The sequence below is a fragment of the Strigops habroptila genome, chromosome 12 (genome assembly GCF_004027225.2).
Source record: "Strigops habroptila isolate Jane chromosome 12, bStrHab1.2.pri, whole genome shotgun sequence".
In the NCBI taxonomy this organism is placed as follows: Eukaryota; Metazoa; Chordata; class Aves; order Psittaciformes; family Psittacidae; genus Strigops; species Strigops habroptila.
In genome coordinates this window covers 21,623,798-21,643,125 of record NC_044288.2, presented here as the reverse complement: position 1 = coordinate 21,643,125, position 19,328 = coordinate 21,623,798, and the positions used below count along the sequence as shown (strand labels likewise).

Here is a 19,328-nt window from a genome sequence, read left to right as displayed (position 1 = left end):
GATGAGCAGGGTCCCCACCCTGCTTGCCCTGGCATCCATCCACGTCCTGGGGACCAGTTGTCCAGGTGCCAGTCGCAGCACAGCTTCACCAGCTGTATTCCCTTCCCCATGCCAGCAGGGCTGTGTCACTTGGGGTTCACTCCAAATCCCATGTGGCATGAGCTCTCTGGGAGAGGAGGGGGGGTCCCCAGGATGTGGCTCTGCTCTCCAGCCCAAAACTGACAGTGGCTTCCAAACTCTGACCAGCAGGATGTGCCCAGCACTGTGCCTCCCATGTCCCTGTTCCCTGCAAGAGGGACATGCTCCCAGCTGCCCCAGCAAAGCCCTGGGTGGTTTGGCTCCACATCACTGCCCATTCCCATGGAGAGGGTGCCAAAAACACCTTCCCCGCACTGGGAATGGCCACTTCTGGCATGTGCTGAAAGGAGAAAGGCTGGGCAGGCAGCGCTGGACATGGGCAGCCCTGCCCATTGCCGTGCACACTGCCGGGGGAGCATTTTTCCCATATGAGTGCCTTTTCCTGTCATATTTTTTTTGGCTGGGGGTTTCCCAAAGCACTGCTTCTGCCCAAACTCCCTGGGGGCTGATGGGGGCTGAGGGCATCTGTTCCATCCTCATTCTATGAGGGTATTAGCCCTGCCTGGTTGTGCGCTGATAGGGACTCCCTGGGGATGGGTTTGGGGGGACCAGCACTGGGCTCTGGGGCAGTGGGGGGGTGTTCTTGACTGCAGAGGCAGCATCAGACACAGAGACCAAGCACATGGGTTGGCTCCTCCACCAGCAGCACAGTGACAATCACCCTCGTAGCTCCTACCCACAGCAGTGCAGAGGCCCCAGCATGTTCCAGCAGAGCGGGTGGGCTCCAGGGGGGACAGCAGCGTCCTTTTGGAGCATAGCCCCTCCAGCCACACCATGGCCCAACAGCAGTGCCCACAGGCAGTCCCCCTCTTCCTGGTTTGCCTTCATCCCACCCGGCATCCCACCCCTTCTTCTGCCTTCCTCCCCTCTCCCTTCTCCCTGGCTCCATGACCTCATGTCTTGGCCACAGCTGCCACCAGCTCCTCCAGCACTTGGCCACCAGCATGGCTGAGGCAAGGGCTCTGCCCTGCAGGGAGGACAGGCAGACCCAGCAGCATGACAGACTCCGAGCAGCTCACGCCACTGCACAGCAGAGGCCACCACGAGGTCACACAGGCTGTAAAGGGCAAAATCCCACCACATCCTATTTTGCCTGGTCTCCTCCATGTGATGGATGGGCTCCTGGCAGGCACCGAGCCCCGGCAGGGCCGGCAAAGGGCAGGCAGTGCCCTCCCTCCACCCTCTCCCCCGCTGCAGTCACGAGGTTCCAGACAGCAAAAGGCAAGTTTTGTTCCGTCTCCACACGCTGGGCTTAAGCTGTTAAAAGAAATAACAAATCAAAGCATTGGGATGTGGATTTATGGAGCAGGAAAGGACACGGAGGATGGTGAAATACTTCTCATTCCCAGCCGGGAATGTGAGGCTGTGAGAAGAGCCGGCTGTGTCAGGGGGATACACAATCCCAGGGGATGTTATGGTGAGGGTTGGTGGGGAGCCAGGAAGTGCGGGCTGCGGGAAGGGCTTTCCCACCACACCACCCTACTATGGACACCCACTCCCCTTGCCTGGCTCACTCTCTGCCCCAGCAAGTCCCTTTTAGACCTTTTCTATCCCAACCACCAGGGTTTCTATGTGCTTTTTGACAGCACCAGCCCTCCCCACTGATGTGTTTATGGGAGAAGCAGCCCCCCCGCTGCCACCAGCTCCCAGGGGGTTCTTCTGCTCCGAGCAAGCTCAAAATCCAGCTGCAGGCTCTTGGCATAGGGATGCATGAAGCCTCGTTTAACCCTGCAGCTCCCAGGCTCTGTGTCAGACCCAGGGTGATCTCCTGCCTGCCTTTGGGACCTCAAAGGAGCGGGTGAGAGGCAGCCAAGTGGAAATTCAGCTTTTTTAGTGATTATTCCCCCCCCCCCGCCTCTTTGCTGGGTGAGATCATGGCTGGAGGAGCTGCCCAATGGGACCTGGCCCATGACCGCAGCCTGATGCCAAGGAGCATGTCAGCAGGCGGGATGCCAGCTCCCCACCCAGCCCTCCCTGGGGCCGAGCGGCCACAGGTCACCTCAGCTCACAAATCCAGTGGAAAACCAGGTTTGCTCAATTCCTTTTTGTTTTGTTTTGGGTTTTTTTGCTGCTGTTGTTTCAGTTTGATTTTCAAGGTCAACTGGCCAAAAAACGTGACTGCTGCGAACAAGAGCCCTGCAAGCTGGTGACGTGGGGCCATCACTGCCCACAGCATCTGGAGGCTTCAGCCCTGCCAGCAGCAGGCGGTGAGCTGGGGACAATCCCCAGGGGAAGGACAACGGGGTCTCCAGCACCGTGTAGCCTGTTTCTGTATCACCAAGGGCTTCCAGCTCAGCTGCCTGCAGAACAGGGGCTCCCCTGGTCCAATGCCATGGTTGTATCTGGGAGGGTGACAAGGGACAGTGAGGTGGGGGGGAGAGGCAATGAGCTGCTCCCCGTTGTGGGGGTGCAAAATAAGGAGATGGAGGAGGATGAGATGCAGAGCAAAGCAGCAGCAGGAGGGCACCAGGGTCGAGATGGGTTCTACGAGACCCTTCTGGCTGTTGTTGATGTCCAGAACATCCCAGCATGGACCCTTGCTGTGGTGGTCCCCTTTCTGCTCACTGGCTGGGCCACCCCACAGTGCTGGTAAACACACACACACACCTGGTTGTGGGGTACAGCCACTCAAATCCCCCCCCCAGCAGCCAGCACTGGGCTGTCACCCATGGCTCTACTCCAGCCACAGAGTTCCTCAGTGTCCCTCATGGCTGGAGGTGAAAGACACCCCCCCCACCTGCTCACTGGCTCCCACCCTACATCCAGGATCATCCCCTCCTTTCCAAGGCCATGCCACCCTTCCCAGGGTGCCTCCAATCCCCTGATGGTCACTCAGCCCAAGTGGTTGCCAGGGGCTCAGTCTTGTCACCCCCTTCATGTCCCTTTTGTCAGGGCTGCGATTTAGGCTCTGTTTCTGTTGGCCTCCTTTTTCCCATCACCTCAGCTCAGGAGGCTCTCCATCAGCTAACCGTGCTGGGATGAATATGTTCCCACTCCCACGTGTCCCTGTTAATTAGCACAGCTGACCGGGTTCCCTTCATCAGTGCTAATTGGCCAGGCTTGTGTCTTTGTGCCTTTCCCTTCCCTGTTTTCTCAATGGCCCGGGGTGATTTTAGTGCAACAAAGAGGAGAAATGAAATGAAACTGAACATGCACCCTCACACTGCACACATCCTCACGCTGACACCAGCAGCTGGAGACACGAGGACACCACGGGGCTCAGGACACCAGGGAGGCTGAAGCCACTCCAATGGCCACAGCTCTGCAAAGCATCTTTGCTTCCCTTCAGCAGTGGCTGTCACCCGGCCAGGGACCCACTGGATTGACTATCCCCTCTTCCTCCATCCACAGCCCTCATCACTCCACTCCAGGCGCCCTGGGACAACGTCACCCCAGCTTAGGTGACATTCCAGCCTGCGGGTGGCACCTGGAAGCGCTCAGCCCGGCTCCCCGTTGATGTGATCCATCCCTCCGGACCTGCCTCTAATGCGCTCCAGGTGCTTCAGCGTGGGAGAGATGGTGGCCCCAGGGCTGGGGGCAGAGGGCACAGTGTGACAGGGGCCCTCACAGCACCAGGTCACTGCTCTGTTCCCACCCTGACCCCCTCACCCATGCCCTCCCCTGTGGTCTGCGACCGCCTGCCCCAAAGGAGGATGCTCTGGGGGTTGGAAAATGGTCCCGTGTGCGCGCATGTGGGTGCACACGTGTGTGTGAGTGTGGGATCAGGGCTGTCCTCGTGCACAGGGAGGAGGGTTGGCTCTGTGGGGTGCAGGGGTTGTGCCCTATGTTCCTGGAGCATCCTGCACTCTGCTAAGGTGGGGGGGAAGCCCAGCCTCCCCCCACCTTGGCTGTGTGTGTGTTTGTCGTCTGTCAGGACCGCTCTGCCCCCACCTCCTCCACCTCCCCGTCACATCTGGGCAGCAGCAGCTGATTTTTCCCTCTGTGGTTGTGACACCCTGAACCACAGGATGTTTCTCTCCAGCCTGTGTTGGACCCTCCTACAGTGTGGGGGTTCGTCTTGGCTGGAGGACCCCACGCACAGCACCTGACTCCCCCATCCCCACCATGAAAAGCGAATCACCCCAGGGTTGGAGAAGGGAGAGTGGATCCCTGGGAGTGATGGGGAAGGATAATCAGATCCCCACTGGGTTTGGAGAAGAGTGACCAGATTCTCCCCAGGGTTGGGGAAGGGTGACCGGACCCCTGCCAGTGATGGGGAAGGGCAACTGGATCCCCTTGGGGCTGTAGCTGTGGACACCACAGTCTCTTCAAGCGACTCACATCCATGCCACCTTCCACCCTTGGTGACCTAGAGACGGGGGTGCCCCAAGAGCATCCCCACTGCCAGAGCCAGGCTGGGGCTGGAACACTGCCCCGAGCAGCCTCAGCACAGCGGCAGCCCTGGGATGGACAGGCCCTATCTTTTCCCCCTTCTTCCTATCAGAATAAAGAGAATTCATTCAGAAGAAACCATTTTTTTTTTTTTTTTTTTTCCCAAAGAAAAAAAGCCATATAAATATTAGAGTATAAAACTTGCGTGTAACACATCGACGTTGGTCTATATGGGTATAAGAAGGATATAAGCATATATATAATATATAAGTATAATTCAATATTAGACACATTGAAAGGGCAAACGTGTTTCATTTCACATACACTCGGAGCACAGAGCACATGGAAAGAAGATACAGAGAGAATTGAAAATACTGGTGGCCACGAGTTAGTTACCAAGATTAAAAATAACACAGCACTAAATACACAACACTCACTATGCTACCTCAGATTGCAGGTTAAAAAGAAATATAAAGACTACGATTCAGCTACAGCATTTCTAGAAGGGGGGCAGGTGGCAGCTGCAGGGGACAGGCTGGGAACTGCTCCCAGTGCAGCCAGTGCCAGAGGTGGCTGGATCCAGATGGACCACAGCGGATGCTCCTGCTGCCCTGGGTTTGGGGAGGGGGCAGCGGTGGGGTGGCCACAGCCTGGCCGAAAGGGCTGGATCTGCTCGGGTGAGTTATGTGTTAGTGGTTAAAAAAGGAAAAAACAACACACACCCCCTAAGAAACCCCTTCCTGGCCAGCCCGCACCCCCTCTCCTCGCTCTGGCTACACAAAGCCCCTCTTTGCCAACCTGAGGGGGCTCAGAGCTGCTTTGATACGGGAAGCTGACCTGGTGCAAGGGTGATGGGCATGTGGAGAAACTCTATTCGTCATCCTTTGATTCCCTACACCGGGTGGAAAGCCTGAAGTCAGTGGGAACATCTCCTCTGGGCTGGCTTGGCGTGGTCCCTTGTGACATCCCCACCTTGTTGCCCCAGCTCACCAGCTTTGCAGCATCACCCCATGCTCACCGTCAGCTCTTAGCTCCCTTCCCTGGGTCTGGTCCCCAAACACCACCAAACCAACTATCACTTACTCAGTCACCAACTCTGCACCAAAGCTTTACGTTGGCAGCTCTGCATATTTCACCCCTTTGGCTGAGACCCCAAATAACCCCCAAATAAGAAGTGATGAGTTTCCCCATCCCATTTCACCCACCCCACCCACCCCACCCCTCCCAAGGCAGCCCCAGCACAGAGGGGCTGTTCACACTACGCTGCATGGGCATGCGAGGACTTCTCTGGGTCCATGGAGCTAACTGCGCTAGTGCAGGCGTGAGGTGAAGGACGTGCATGCAGACACGGTGTGCAGAAGCGTGAAGCATTGTCCCCTGGTCCCCTTGAAGGGGAGTTGGCCAGATGGCCACCTGGCCACAGGGGAGTGAGACTCTCTTAGCTTTAATTCCAGAAGAACATTGACTGTACATATAAATATTTACTGCAAAGAAGGGATGAGATGTGTCTGCTCTTCGGAGACCCCTAGAACCGCTGGGGCAGCTGCCGCACACCTCGGCGTGCTCCTCATTGAATTCCCCACCTCTAAGACATCAGGAAGGGGATTTTAATCTCATCTTTCAGGCCATCAGTGGTTGCACTTTAAAACAAGAAAATAAATGTTTAGGATGCAGCTTTGCCATATTCCCTTTGACTCATGCAATATAAACACTTACTTATTGTTTTTCCAGGTAACAGGGAAGCAGGAACTGAAGCACTCCCTACCAACTTCTCAGCAACAAATCCATCACTATCATTAACTGGGTGTGAATTTTACTAATGGAAAGTTTAAGAGCAAAGATCTGGAGCATGGGCTCTAAGCTAGGAACTTCCTTTCCAAAGAAAAATGATTGAAGGTCTATAAATTAAAAGATCCCTGCTAAAATTATTTACACTGGGCAAAGCCGAGCACAAGCCTTGTGCCCTTCTCGGACTATCTGGGAGCAAATCGGATCGAAAGATGTGGCAGAAGACCTTCTGCCCTTGCATATTCTAATACCCAAGGGATCGTATAAAACATTAGCAAGTATTCACAGGGCACTTGTTTGCATTCGGTTTAGCTTCCGGATTGGTTTTCATCATGAGATCTAACAGCAGCGAGACCCTGCTCCTAGCTCTGATGATGATGAGGAGATACATTCGCAGCGTTTCCTACTTTTAGCAACACAATATTATTGACATTCGTCCTCCGGCCTGAGCTGTGGGTTGAGGGAGTGCTGGAGCTGGCTGCCCTGTGGCTCTAAGGTCTCCTTCTTCTTCTTCTACTTCTTCTCCTTCTTCCCGGACTTCTTCTTGTTGCCTCCCGAGGAGCCGGCGCTCTTGGCATCACGCTTGCCGGCGGCGTTGGTGAGGGTGGCGGTGCTGCCCGGGATGTAGACGTTCTGCCGGTAATCGGGGACGTGCTGCAGGGTGAACTGGGGGCCGTAGCGGGCGCTCAGCCCCATGGTGCCCATCCCACCGCCCAGCGTCGAGTTGCCATCAGCAGCTTCTGTGGGGGACACCAGAGGGTGGGGGGAAAGAGAAGGGCAGGTTGTTAATGTCGGACAAGCATCAGCGGTGCCAAAAGGCTCTCACTAGGTGTCAAACCCAGACCTCGGTGCCACCAGCCCTCACCCCTCATTACGCTTTGGTGCTATCACTCCATGGGATGGCTGCAATGCGCATGCTGGAGAGCATGGCACAGCCGGCACCAAAATTCCTTGTTTCATCTCACATTGCTGCTAAAGGTTTGGGATCTGGGGCCTCCAGCCAAGCTCTCCTCTGCCCTTGGCTGTGATGGGGCTGCCTGTCTCTCCCTGCCTGCCTGCTGCTGCCTGCTCTGCCTCCACAGAAAAACACCCCCCCCACCACCAAAAGCATCCTCATTACAAACATATTGTACAGCTACAACCATTAGTAACACATTAAGGGAAATCCAATACTATTTTGTTTTTCCATTGCATTTAAAACCCTGCCCCCAGTATTTCTCCAGCCAGGTTTATTCAGGGAGCAGAGCACAGGAGATGAGAAAGAAAACCCCTCCCCTGCAGTACTGCAAAATGGCTCTAGGAAGCTGAGCACAAAGCAAATCAATGCTGAAGCATGTCTGATGGTCCAGATCTGGGAGCAGGGGGAGGGGAAGGCAAATTCATTCCTGTTGCTCTGCAAAGCCCCAGCGTGGAGAGAGCTAAGCATAGGGATGGGGAAGGGCCCAGACTCCCCCTGGGATGCTGGAGCATGGCTGGATGGTAACAACCAGATGGAGACGGGGGGATGCATGGAAGCAGGGGGAGAAATGAGCATGGGGGGATGGCAAGGCACAAGTGATGCTTGTTGCCATGAGCTGCTGCATGATGTGCTTCAGTGCAACTGCCTGTACATGGCTGAGGGTGGGATCCTTGCCCAGCCCTCCGAAGAAATGATTTGCTAAACCCAATTCTCTGCCCTGGATACTGTGGATCCTATCTCAGCCTTTTAACTGCTTCATGCATGTGGCTGTGGACACGCTCTCCTGGGAGGCTGGAGACACCCAGCAAGGCCACGTGAAGGGCCCAAGGCAGAGCCCAGGACTGCTGCTCCCTCCTTTTGAAGGTGGAGAGACCACAGGAATAAAGAAAAACAACAAGCAGAGATCATGGGCCAGTCCTCTCATGTTTCTCTTCTCTCCAGACCAGATCCATGCACGCCTCTGTTTGCCTTTGCTTTCCCCTAAGCAGATGGAGGTGGCTAAGCCAGCCAGAAAGCTAGACAAAAAGCTGGGCCACATCCCCCCATCCCCTGCAATACTGCCGTGTACACATCCCCTCGCAGAGGTCAGAAGTATGAAGCAACTGCAGTTTGAAAAGTTACAGCTGCTCTGCTGGAGCCAGAGGAGGAGGAAAACACACAGCAAGCCCAAACCCAGGCAGGACATTGTGCCCTGGGGCCAGGGGATGCACAGGGCAGTGTACAAACACAGTGAACCAGCATGGGGAAATGCCTTTTGCTTTCCACTGTGGAAGCAGCCACCAGAAGGAGGATTTTTCTGCTGTCCCCATTAAGTGGGTCCCAGACCTGGTGGGGCTTTGAGGACCTTGCACTGGCAGAGATTGTATATATGGTTGGTGATATTTATTGCTCATCCTCACTCATCTCAGCAGCAGCTTGTTTCATTAACAACCAGCTCAACCCCATACCCATCAGGGTGTTAAAACAGGGATGGGATGGCTGGAGATGTGGGGTCAGACCAGGCTGCAGCCAGGGACTGACCTGCAGGTGGACTATGGTCTCTGGCAGTGGGCAAGATAACGTTTTCTAGCTGTAGACAGCCCAGCTGGGGGCTTGGTGGGCTTGGAAACCTTCTCCACTGCCCTGGGCCATCCCTGGTAGACCAGGGCTCCGAGCAGTGATGGGGCTGGGCAGCTGCCAGCACCATCCAGGACTACGGGTCCCCATGAATTAGTTTGCAGTCACAGCACAGCTTTCACAGGGAAGAAAAAGCCACCCGTGAAGTTCCCAGCCTGCCAGTTGGTCCCAGGGAAGAGCAAAGGGCTGTTTCTAGGTAACATTGACATTAAGGCCGAAAAAAAGAGAGAACAGGGACAATAGAGGTTTATAAATGGGCACCGAGCTGCTCCTGCCAAGCAGGGCCCTTCAGCTCTTGTTACGGGAAAGGTTACACTTAGCCTTTACCAGCAAGCCAGCCATTATCCCAAACGGTCCTGAGGAGGAAAACAAGGATTTGGCCTTCACAAAAATAACCAGCTAGTGGCTCCATCGGCCTCATGGGCAGAGGGGAGGAGAGGCTGGAGGCAGCCCTGGAGCACGTGTTGCTGCAGCTGCTGGGGGCTTTCCGGAGAACCCGATATAGGGTGTCTGCCCCTGCCTGCAGGCAGCAGAGCTGGGGAGAAGGACCTCCTCCAACTGCCTTTCCGTCTGCTATCCCACCATCTTGTGGCACCCCTATAAATTCTCTCTGGAAGCCAGAGTATTTTAAGGACAGGATGTCTGCCCTTTAGTGTCTGGTGTCCTGCAGCTCCTTGGTCTGCCTTAGCAGCTGCCTCTGCCCCTTCAGATGGCTCAAAAACACAGATTTTTATGCTGTTCCCATAAGGGAACAGGCAAGGGAGGAAGATCACAGAATCATAGAATCCCAGACTGGTTTGAAACGGAGCTTAAAGCTCATCCAGTTCCAACCCCCTGCCACGGGCAGGGACACCTTCCACTAGAGCAGGTTGCTCCAAGCCCCTGTGTCCAACCTGGCCTTGAACACTGCCAGGGATGGGGCAGCCACAGCTTCTCTGGGCACCCTGTGCCAGCGCCTCAGCACCCTCACAGGGAAGAGCTTCTGCCTCAGAGCTCATCTCAATCTCCCCTCTGGCAAGTTAAAGCCATTCCCCTTGTCCTGTCCCTACAGGCCCTTGTCCAAAGCCCCTCTCCAGGTTTCCTGGAGCCCCTTTAGGCACTGGAGCTGCTCTAAGGTCTCCCCTTAAGGAGCCTTCTCTTCTCCAGGCTGACCCAGCCCAGCTCTCTCAGCCTGGCTCCAGAGCAGAGCTGCTACAGCCCTCGCAGCATCAAAGATCTCTGAAGATCCAGAGGAAGGAAGCCCAGGAAGGGAGACAGAAGCCCTACTGCACGGTCACAGCCCTGGGGGAAATCCAGCTCCCCAGGTACTCCAGCTTGGGAGTGTGATTTAACCATTAGGCAAATAATTTAATCCTCAAAGCCACTGGATTGTACAGTCTTGGCATGGCTGGGCCAGCTCAGCCTCTTGCCAAAGCAAAGGATAACCCCTGGCACAGGGTAAGGATGCGCTCAGGGCATCCACAGCCCCTTCTGGGGAGCATCCCTAGTTCATGGAGCAGAGCAGCATCAGAGGAGTTTCTGCCTCCCAGATGGTCTCTGCTCAGTGCAACTCGAGCATGCACTTGACATGGTGTGGATGGAAATTCACACTCAGCACACAGTGCCATCACCTCTGTCACTGTGTCCCACCTGCCACCCCAGAGCTCAGAGCTCAGCAGGTGAAAGTAAGAGATAAGGATCATTTAAATAGCCAGGAAACATCACCCAAGAGTGGGCATCCTAAAGTTTAATGGGAATTAGTACTGCCCCTAGTCAAAGACTGCTCCAATCAACATTATTAGCTCTCGCTATGAGTGAGAGCAGAAAAGGGAGGACAGAGATCAGGGGAGACATCAAAACACAGTGCTGGTGGAAAAAGCTCGTGCTGTGTTTGCAGGTGGATCCATCCATACATCCATACATCCATCCATCCCTCCCTCCCTCCCTTCCTCCAGTACAGCAAGGGACTGGCATGGGCAAGGAAAGGATGGAGTGCACAGAGCCATCCTCTCGTGGGGCTGCAGCAGGGGAAGCCCTAATCTGGCAGATGGATCTGCTTTAAATTAACCCCCAGGGTGAACTGAAGCCGTGGGAGAGGTTAGGACTGTGGAGACTTGTGCACTGGGGGAGATACGCTGCAATGGGGCCCAGGGCTGCATGGAACTCAGGGCTTAACCTTGAAGGGACCCGCTCAGCTCTCTGGTGCTCTGACTGGAGCAGCAGTCAGAAAAACAGCTTTATTTGTGAGCAAGGAAACCGGATCTAGAGGCGCTGGGTGATGAGAACCACATGCAACCCCAGAGGATATTTTTCCATGGTCGTTTTTCAGAGCAGAGACACGTTTTTGCATTGTTTCTTTCCCTTGAGTGTAAACAACCCCAAGACCTTCATCCCCTTCCCTGGCCACAGCAGCTGTGTCTCCAGGCTGCCTGGTGTCTGCACAACAGCAAAGTTCATCTGCAGCAGCTTTCCAAGAAAGCAACGCCAAAGCCATCCCCCTCCCCCAGATTCTTTCTCTCCCAGCAGCTCAAAGGAAGCATCCTAAGCATTCTGCACAAGGTTTTATGGCTGTGCTGTTGCTTCTATTTTTAAGTCAAGGGGGAAAGGACTGCGAGGTATTTATAAATACAGGCTGCATGAAAAACAGCCTCTTCATCCGTAGTGCTGCGCCGAGCAATAATCGCACTTCGTGACCGTGGGTGCATGGGAATACCCCTCCCTGCCCACCGCTTCCACATGGCACAGCTGTAAACCAGAACAAACCAACCCAAAATGACCCCAAACCAAGTCCCTGTGACTACAACTGCAATGAACCACCAGCAGTCCTCAGCAGAGGGACCTGGTACGAGCCAGCATCTGGACACAAGGTTTGTCGGGGATACTGAGTCAGGCATTTACAGTATTCCTGGCCTAGTCTCTAGCCACAAGCAAATCTTCCAGACTTCCTACATCCTCACCTTATAGCAAGTGGCAACACAGCAAAGGTTTCATTTACTGTGACCTTCTGGAACCAAGTAGTTTATAAAACATCATCTCAAGACTGGCTTTTTCATGTAACAGAACTGCATCACAAGCCAGATAATGTTCTGTCCAGTACATAGAGAATATATTTTGGGTGGAAGAGGTAGCCCTGCCTACAGCATGCCCGATGCTGATGGCTATCTGGTATCTCCTCTGCCTGAATCCTTCCTGACCCCTCTCCTCTGCAGGGTAACACAGACAGCAGTGCTTTTCCACCAGAATATGTTGAAGAAGGACTTTTGAAGCCACCCCAGTTAACAGATACGTCAATCCTGCCAGCATGCACCGAGATGGCCGCACAAGAGCATGCGCCATGATTTTCCCGCATGCAGTGGAGACCAACCATTTGCTGAAGCCAGGATCATGGCTTGGAGCATCTCCGTGTCAAACTGGTTGTTCGGCCAGGCTCCACCTTCCTCTCCATTCTGGGAGCTATGGGAAGAGAAAAGAAACAGCAAGTTACTGCAGCTCAGTCAGGAGGAGTGGGCTTGTCAGACCACATCAGAAACCAAGGCTGTAGGCTTGTCCATTGGTGGAGAGGAGTTTGCAAGCTTTAAATCCTTCTAGTAAATAACACTATCCTATTAAATAACTCTTTCAGAGGTCTCCATCCCCCACCAGGCTTTTGAACAGTAACCAGCAATACCAAAAGCACTTGGGGACTCAGTGGTGCTTCCAACAACACCTACCTAACTCCTGCTGACTTCAGAGACAGCCAATACCTCATCATCTCAAAACCCCACCGACATAATGTAATGCCTTCCCACTGATACAACGTAATACCACAAAAAAATGCTGGTCCTAAAGCCCCAGAGGTGCATGAACCCTTGTACCACCAGGTCCTCTGGTCCTTTTCCAGGCCATGTGGGTGGATGCACCCCTCAAGCTATTTCAGGCTACAACCCCATTCTGCAGCTTCATTCATAGGATGGAGGATGAGAAAACCCTGTGGTGTGGTGGGCTTTGGGACCAGCATGGAGCCAGCTGCCCGGCACTGCAAAACTTGCTCTGAAGGGAGTCCAAGAGCAGGCAGCAGCTCTGCAGAGCTGACAGCAAAGAGTCCTGGGGAGGCTGGAGCAACAGGAAGAGGAGAGAAGGGAGGTTTGGTTCCCTGGGACTGGCGGATGGGGGGCTGAGAGCCACAGATGTGCCTGGGAAACCTCTGGGGATGCTGTCAGGCTTCAACCAAGGAGGTTTTGTGACCGAGGTTACAATCAGCAGTCTGTGCACAGTTGAACAAGCCCCGCTTTCATGTTTGCCAGGTGCCAGCTGTGCTCAGCCACCGCTCACTGGTGCTGGCACTTCCCCTCCAGAGAGGTCAGGGCTGTTCTCCCAGAGCCCCTCCAGAGCCTCCCGGCTTCCAGCAGAGACCTGAACATCTCATCAGCTTCCTCTGCTCTCCTCTGCTCTGACCCTAAGTGACCACATCACTCAGACCACCTGTCCCCACTGAGTGCTCTGACCACCCACAGCTCTTGCCACCCCCTGGGATACCAGGATCTGCCCCTTGGCTGTGTGCTGGCTTGCCTGGCAGGAGGGCTGCCCTGCTCTAGCAGCTGGGAGCTCTCTAGAAGTGAGACGGGGAAGCTTTTCCCCATCTTTTTCCCTTGGAGAGAGCTGAGCCTGTTTCCCAAGGCAAGCGTTCGGTTTGAACCAGGCTGCAAGACACAGAGGTGGCATCCTCCTCCACTGCTGTGGTCCCAGCCCTTACATCCAGGAGCTGCCAAACCCCAAAGCCCTGTTTGGACCCCAAAGCCCTGCTCAGACATGCTCAAGCAGCCAAGATCTCCCCCAGCTCTGGGGTCTCCTGCCGGCAGCTTCATGCTTGAGCTGCCAGCACACGCACTGCTGGTGCCAGCTCAACACCACATGCTGGGTAGCAGATGGGCTCTTCACGCCCATGCCGAGCATCCCACTGCCCAAGTGCCCCTGCTGGCTGTGCCTGCTGCAGCCCTCACACAGGACAGGCTTAACATGGCCTTTTTGGAAATGGGATGGACCCACAGGCATGTATCTGCCACAGCAATCTTGTAGTCAAACTCCCTTTGAAACACATGATCTGAGTGTAAAGATACATGTATGGATGCTCCCATGTACTCTGTGGGAAATCTGGTCTTAAGCAACTTGTCCAAAGACATGCAGGACCTGTGCCAAGACCATGCGACCATCCATCCCTTCCCCTTCTGTACTGCCTGCCTGATCCATCCCCAGCCAGGCAGGACGCTGCTCTCACACTGGTATATCCATGGAGGATGAAACCAATCACTAATGTAGCAGAGGCATGACCCTGCCAACAGCACCACTTCTGAAATACCTGCTGTCTGCTGCAACCCAGGGCATCCCAAAAACTATTTATATACCTTCTCCACAATGCATGTGGCGGCACAGTTTCAAGAAGGCCAGAAGCAAGGTTTGTCTGCCTCACAAATGGATTTCAGTGCTTGCATGATGATTGTGCTGAGACTCCTCAGGCATGGGCACTGCTGCCCTGCACTCCATGTTGAGCCAGCCAGCAGCGTGCCGGCAACCCAGGCAGTGAGGACAAGGTGGGGACAGCCCTGGGGCTGCAGTGACCTGTTAATGTCACAAGCAGGGCTGGGAATAGAGCCCCAGGCCAGATCCAATAAAGGACTTAGGAACCTAAACCCCATTGCAAACCACAACCCATTCAGCCACCAGTTAACCCCAGCAGCTCCTGCCCCACTGGGGCAGTTGAGGTTCCCAGGTTTTTCAGGGCTACAGGAAAGCTGCCCAGAAACACCCTGGTGCCTCCAAGCTGCTGCTCCTGGCATGGTGATGTTATCCAGGGATGGGGAAAGGGAAAGCACAAGGAAGTGCCAAATCTCTCTCTTTTAATTGCAATGTTCCAGTGGTTTGAACTCTGGTTTGAAAGCAGAGACCCAGGTTCAACTCCCTCTCTGACGCAGCAGTGCCAGCATCACATTTTCCACCTCCTGAAAGACTCTTTCCTCCCACCTCTCCTTCAGGCAATGGGCTGCACAAGACAGAAACTCCTCCTGCCTCCTGTCAAAGCTGTGTGCCCTAGGACAGCAGGAATGCAGGAAGGAAAGGAAAGAAAGAAAGGCTCACCCTGTGGTCAGGGCATTGACCTGGGAGGTAGCGCCAGGACCCCCAAGCTCACGCAGCTCCCTAACCAGACGGTAACCATCTCTTCTCTCGACCTGCTGGCTATGATCTTACCAGTAACACCGAGTCATTCTCCATTACAGGAAGGGTGCACTGGTGACTCATGTTCAGCCTGATGGTCCCCAGGCCCTTCTCTGCAAACTTACTGCACCCGGTGCTCCCAAATCTTGCACAAACAGCCCCAAAGCTGTGTGTCTGCTCCCCGTGATGCAGAAAAGCTATTTTAGAAATGTCTTAGAGTTGCAAAAAATGTTATTGAGCTCACTCGTCTAAGCAGGAAATTCAAGTGCCTCAATTACTTGCAGTGCAATAATCCAGAATTCAGAGGCGCATTTAAAAAAATAAGTGCTGTAATCTAAAAACACCCAAAAATAACTTCTCGCTTTGGCAAAAGGCACACAGCTGATGACCAGGTCTGGCTGCTTTCCACAGCGATAGGATGGAGTTGTGAATCAGAGCTGTGAATCACTGTTTCAATAGCGAGCAGCCTTCCCTGCCCTGCTCCCCTGCCTGGAGTGGGCAGACCTCAGACCCCCCCTTGCAGCACTGCTGGGGCACTGCTGCGGGGAGGCTGCCCGGAATGGGAGGGCTGGTTCCTATGGAAATGATTCCAAGGACTCCCTGTTTATAATACAAATGCCATTGACTCAATAGTGGGTTTTTTTCCTAAAAACCCATCCCCCATAGAATTTTTTTTTTTCCTCTGTTCAATCCTACTCCACACTTCAAAGCTCAGAAAAGAGCTGGCTTTCATTTCTGGGAACGTTTCCAGCACCACTAGGACTGGAGGGAAGGAAGCAAACCCACATTTGAGACAAACTGAGGGATGCAGCATCTTAGGGGGGCTCAGGGCATGGTGGACACAGAGCACAGGACAGGGGCTGTGCCAGCAGAGGCAGGTACAGGCAGCGCACAACCTGTGAACACCTTCACTAAACCTCTCTATGTGGAAATTAGGGAATGCTGAAATGAAAGGCTTGCCCTGCAGCCCTGACACAGCCCCATTGCACGCTGCATCGCGAGGTTACACCATTACGAAAGGCATCCACCCGAGCAGCGCAGGGTGGACCTGGGTGCTTTTCTCACCAGCTATTTCACAGCAGTCCAACCACCATATCCCTTTTTAACTTCCATTTCGAGCAGAGCCCAAAATTATTCATTTCCTGGTGGGGTTGCTATGGAGCTCGTCACTATGGCAGCCAAAGGCCTTGCAAACAGTGATTTGCACAACTGCCTGGTGGATTCATGAAAAAACTGTTTTCCTCGCTCTGCAGCTGGAATCATGAGCTATAGCAGTGCCACAACAAACTAGAGAAGCTGGTTTGTGCCTGAGCAGTGCTCTCAGAGCCCCAGGGGCTGGAAAGGACAGCCCAGCACCCTGGGGTGCCCAGCAGGACTGCAGGCAGTGCTTGGCCTCAGGATTTTCCTGGGACACCCACAGCATCCTCCCTCCTCTCTCATTTGAGGCTTTCTGGCTTCTGCATCAGTGCCCCCCCCCAGCCAGCACCTCTCCCACCCCACAGCCCAGCTGCTCCGAGGCTTCCCCACTCCGGGGAGGGGGATGCGACTGGGGTTTGTTTCTCTTCCCAGACTCTTCCCTTTTCACTCCCGTTTGCTCCCCCCGAGCAGAACTCTGGCCAGAGGTATCTTCAAACCCATTCCTCCAGCCCAGTTCTGGGGCAGTCCCAGGTCCCTCCAGGCTTCTTGCCTTTGCCTAACCCCTTTCACTGCTGTTTCCTCTCTTCCAGCTTCCTCCAAGCCTTCCCCATCCCCCTTCCATCTCCCACACACAGCTCCAGCCACAGGCAACAGCAATAAAATCTCAGCCTGCGTGTTTCCAGCCTGGCGAAGTGACAAGAAAGAGGGAATGGATCTGTCGTCGCCGGTGCTGTGCCTCCGCTGTGCTTAAGGTGTGCTGGGGACACAGCCCCGCGGCTGGGGATGCAGCCCTAGGTCGAGCATCCCTCTGTCCTACTTGCCCACGCTAGCATCCTACAGCCCATCACCCTCTCGCCACCCCCAGACTCCGGAAAAAATGGGATCAGCTCCAAAATTGCCACAATTTCCTGCCCTTTTCCCTTCCTTAACAGAGGATGCTGCCGGCCCTTCCCCCACCACATTCCCTGCCGCTTCTGTAATGCCATTACAAGGGCCTGGATGAGGCCCAGCTTTAAGATCATGACTTTGCAAAGATGAGATTGAAAACGCTATAGCAGGCAAGTGGGGAGATTTGCAGCCTCCCAAAGCACCAGTGAGTCCTCGCATACAGCCAGCCAAGCTGCTGGGATGCTGCTCTGCCAGACAGAAGCAGAACAAAAGCCCACGATGGCTCTAAAAGGGGGAGCAGGGGCAATGTCCCCCCTCCCAGGGACTCTTCTAGCCCTTCTGAATGAGATGGAGCTCAGGGCAGGAATTATTTCACCCAGCCCATCATGCCGCCACCCTTAACTCGCTGTGAAGGATATTTTGAGAAATGCTTTGGAAAGGTTATTGTGCCTATTTGTCGGATCCCTGCGCCCCTGCAGCCAGCCATGGCATGTGCTCAGCTGTGCAGGAAGCAGATGGGGGGAGAAAAGTTAAACTAATACACATAGCACCTGCTAAATTACCTAAAATAACATTTCTATACATAAAGCTGTGATGATGAAACTGATGATATTCTGGGGGCTTTCCAGAATGAGAACCACATCCCATTGCTAGGATATTTCCTCTTCTCCATGAAAGGCTCGCCAGCTTTTGCCCAACCTGGCAGGATCTGGATAGCTCAGACTTCCAGGGCCTTGACAAATGCAGATATAGGGATTATTGGCCCAGGATGGTCAATAAGGGAAGGAAACATTCAGCTGAAGGGGGCTATGTGATCTACTGAATCTGCTGAGAACTGAGCTGTAACAGACAAAACGGCGAAACCTGTAAGCAGGAGTGCTCACAGGCATCATGCACAGCACAACCAGCTCTGTGGTATCCTGGCTGTGGAAGGGGAGGTGGGGTGAGACCAGGACACATCACTACAAAACCTTCAGCTTCCAGTCCCAGGAAGCTGAAGAGTTTTTTCCCTGGCTGAGCTCCATAGGAAGAGGGGAAAGGAGAGCAGTTATCCAGAGGGAACTCCTGCTCCCAGCACCAAAACAGCTCCTGCCTGTCCCAGCACCAAAAATCCACTCCAAAATTTCACCCTGGGGCTGCAGCTCACACTCAGAGCAAAGCCAGGCTCTGAGCAGCCTCATAATGCTTTAAAGCAGCATTTTCTCTGTGGCATTTGATAAGAAACCACAGCCATAGAATCATAGAATCATTTAGGTTGGAAAAGACCTTTAAGAGCCTGAGTCCAACTGTAAACTGCCAGGTCCACCACTAAACCATGTCCCTAAGCGCCACATTTAAATGCTCTTCCTAAGACTTGTGCTCTGGGCCCTTCACTACATTCATTGCCCTTCTTGGGCCATGCTCCAGCACCTCAAAGCCATGAGCCTCTGAGTGGTCTTCAACCTTTCCTATTTCAAGACCCAGCAAAGCAAAACCAAACCTGGCAGATGTAACCATCTGGCCCTTGCTGGGCTTCTGTGGTTCCTAACCATTCAGTGGTTCTATGAATGCAAACCAGCCAGAAGCAACAGCAAATTTAGCCCAAAGACTTGCACCTTTTTTGATTCACCTGCAAAACATGTGGAACCTCACTTGGCAAAGCAAACACCACCTGCTGGTTTCAACCCTTGAGTGCATTTGGGATGGAAACCTGAGGATTACAATTATTTCCTAAACTTCCCAGTGTGGCAGTTACCTCTGCTGCTTCTCTTCACCCTGTCAATGGGAAGCCTGTACAGCCCAGAAGTGCCAGCAGTCGGTCCCAAGGCTCCTGGCCTTCCCTGAGCCACGGTGACATGAGCTGTGGTGCACATCCCACTGGCTGCACATTCTCCAAGGTGACACTGTCCTGAGGACTGTCTCTGGACTTCTGCATGCTGCAGCTTGGCCAGTGCCTCTGCCCCGCATGTGCCCATTTTCACTCATTTCCAGTGAAAGGGTGAACAGAAGGTAAATCTATCAGCATTTCCCAGACATCTCCGCTGTGCACCCATGCATGTGCTCTATACCACTTGCTATCGTGTCCGCTATAACATTACACAACCTTGTACCATAAATTCCCAGGAGGTTACAACACCCGCAAACACCCCTATGGCTGCTGGGTTAGCAAGTATTTCTTTTTAGGAAGGATGTGGTAAACCTTCATCTGTGGCCAGTAGTTTTTCTGCTCTGGATCCTCCCCTGTGCTGTGTAAGCCCGTGAACATCCACATCTCCCTCTCTCTATCCTCTGGCCCCAGCTGCTGCATGCTCTGGGAGGTCCC

General features: G+C 54.0%; 1 protein-coding gene across 22 annotated transcripts in view; it reads right to left on the bottom strand.

Moving 5' to 3' along the window:
- Positions 1-4,597: 4,597 nt before the first annotated feature.
- The window catches only part of LOC115615496 (protocadherin gamma-A4-like), a 149,782-nt gene continuing 135,051 nt past the window's right edge, over positions 4,598-19,328 (bottom strand). For 21 of the 22 annotated variants that reach the window (XM_032920260.1, XM_032920257.1, XM_032920262.1 and 18 more), the window contains 2 exons: positions 12,177-12,265; positions 4,607-6,998 (listed from right to left, as the gene is read on the bottom strand). In XM_032920260.1, coding sequence (XP_032776151.1) covers positions 6,772-6,998; positions 12,177-12,265 — 316 coding nt within the window. In that variant the 3' untranslated portion in view covers positions 4,607-6,771. Of the gene's footprint in view, positions 6,999-12,176; positions 12,266-19,328 lie in introns of all 22 variants that reach the window. The other variant, XM_032920248.1, reaches the window with a different exon arrangement.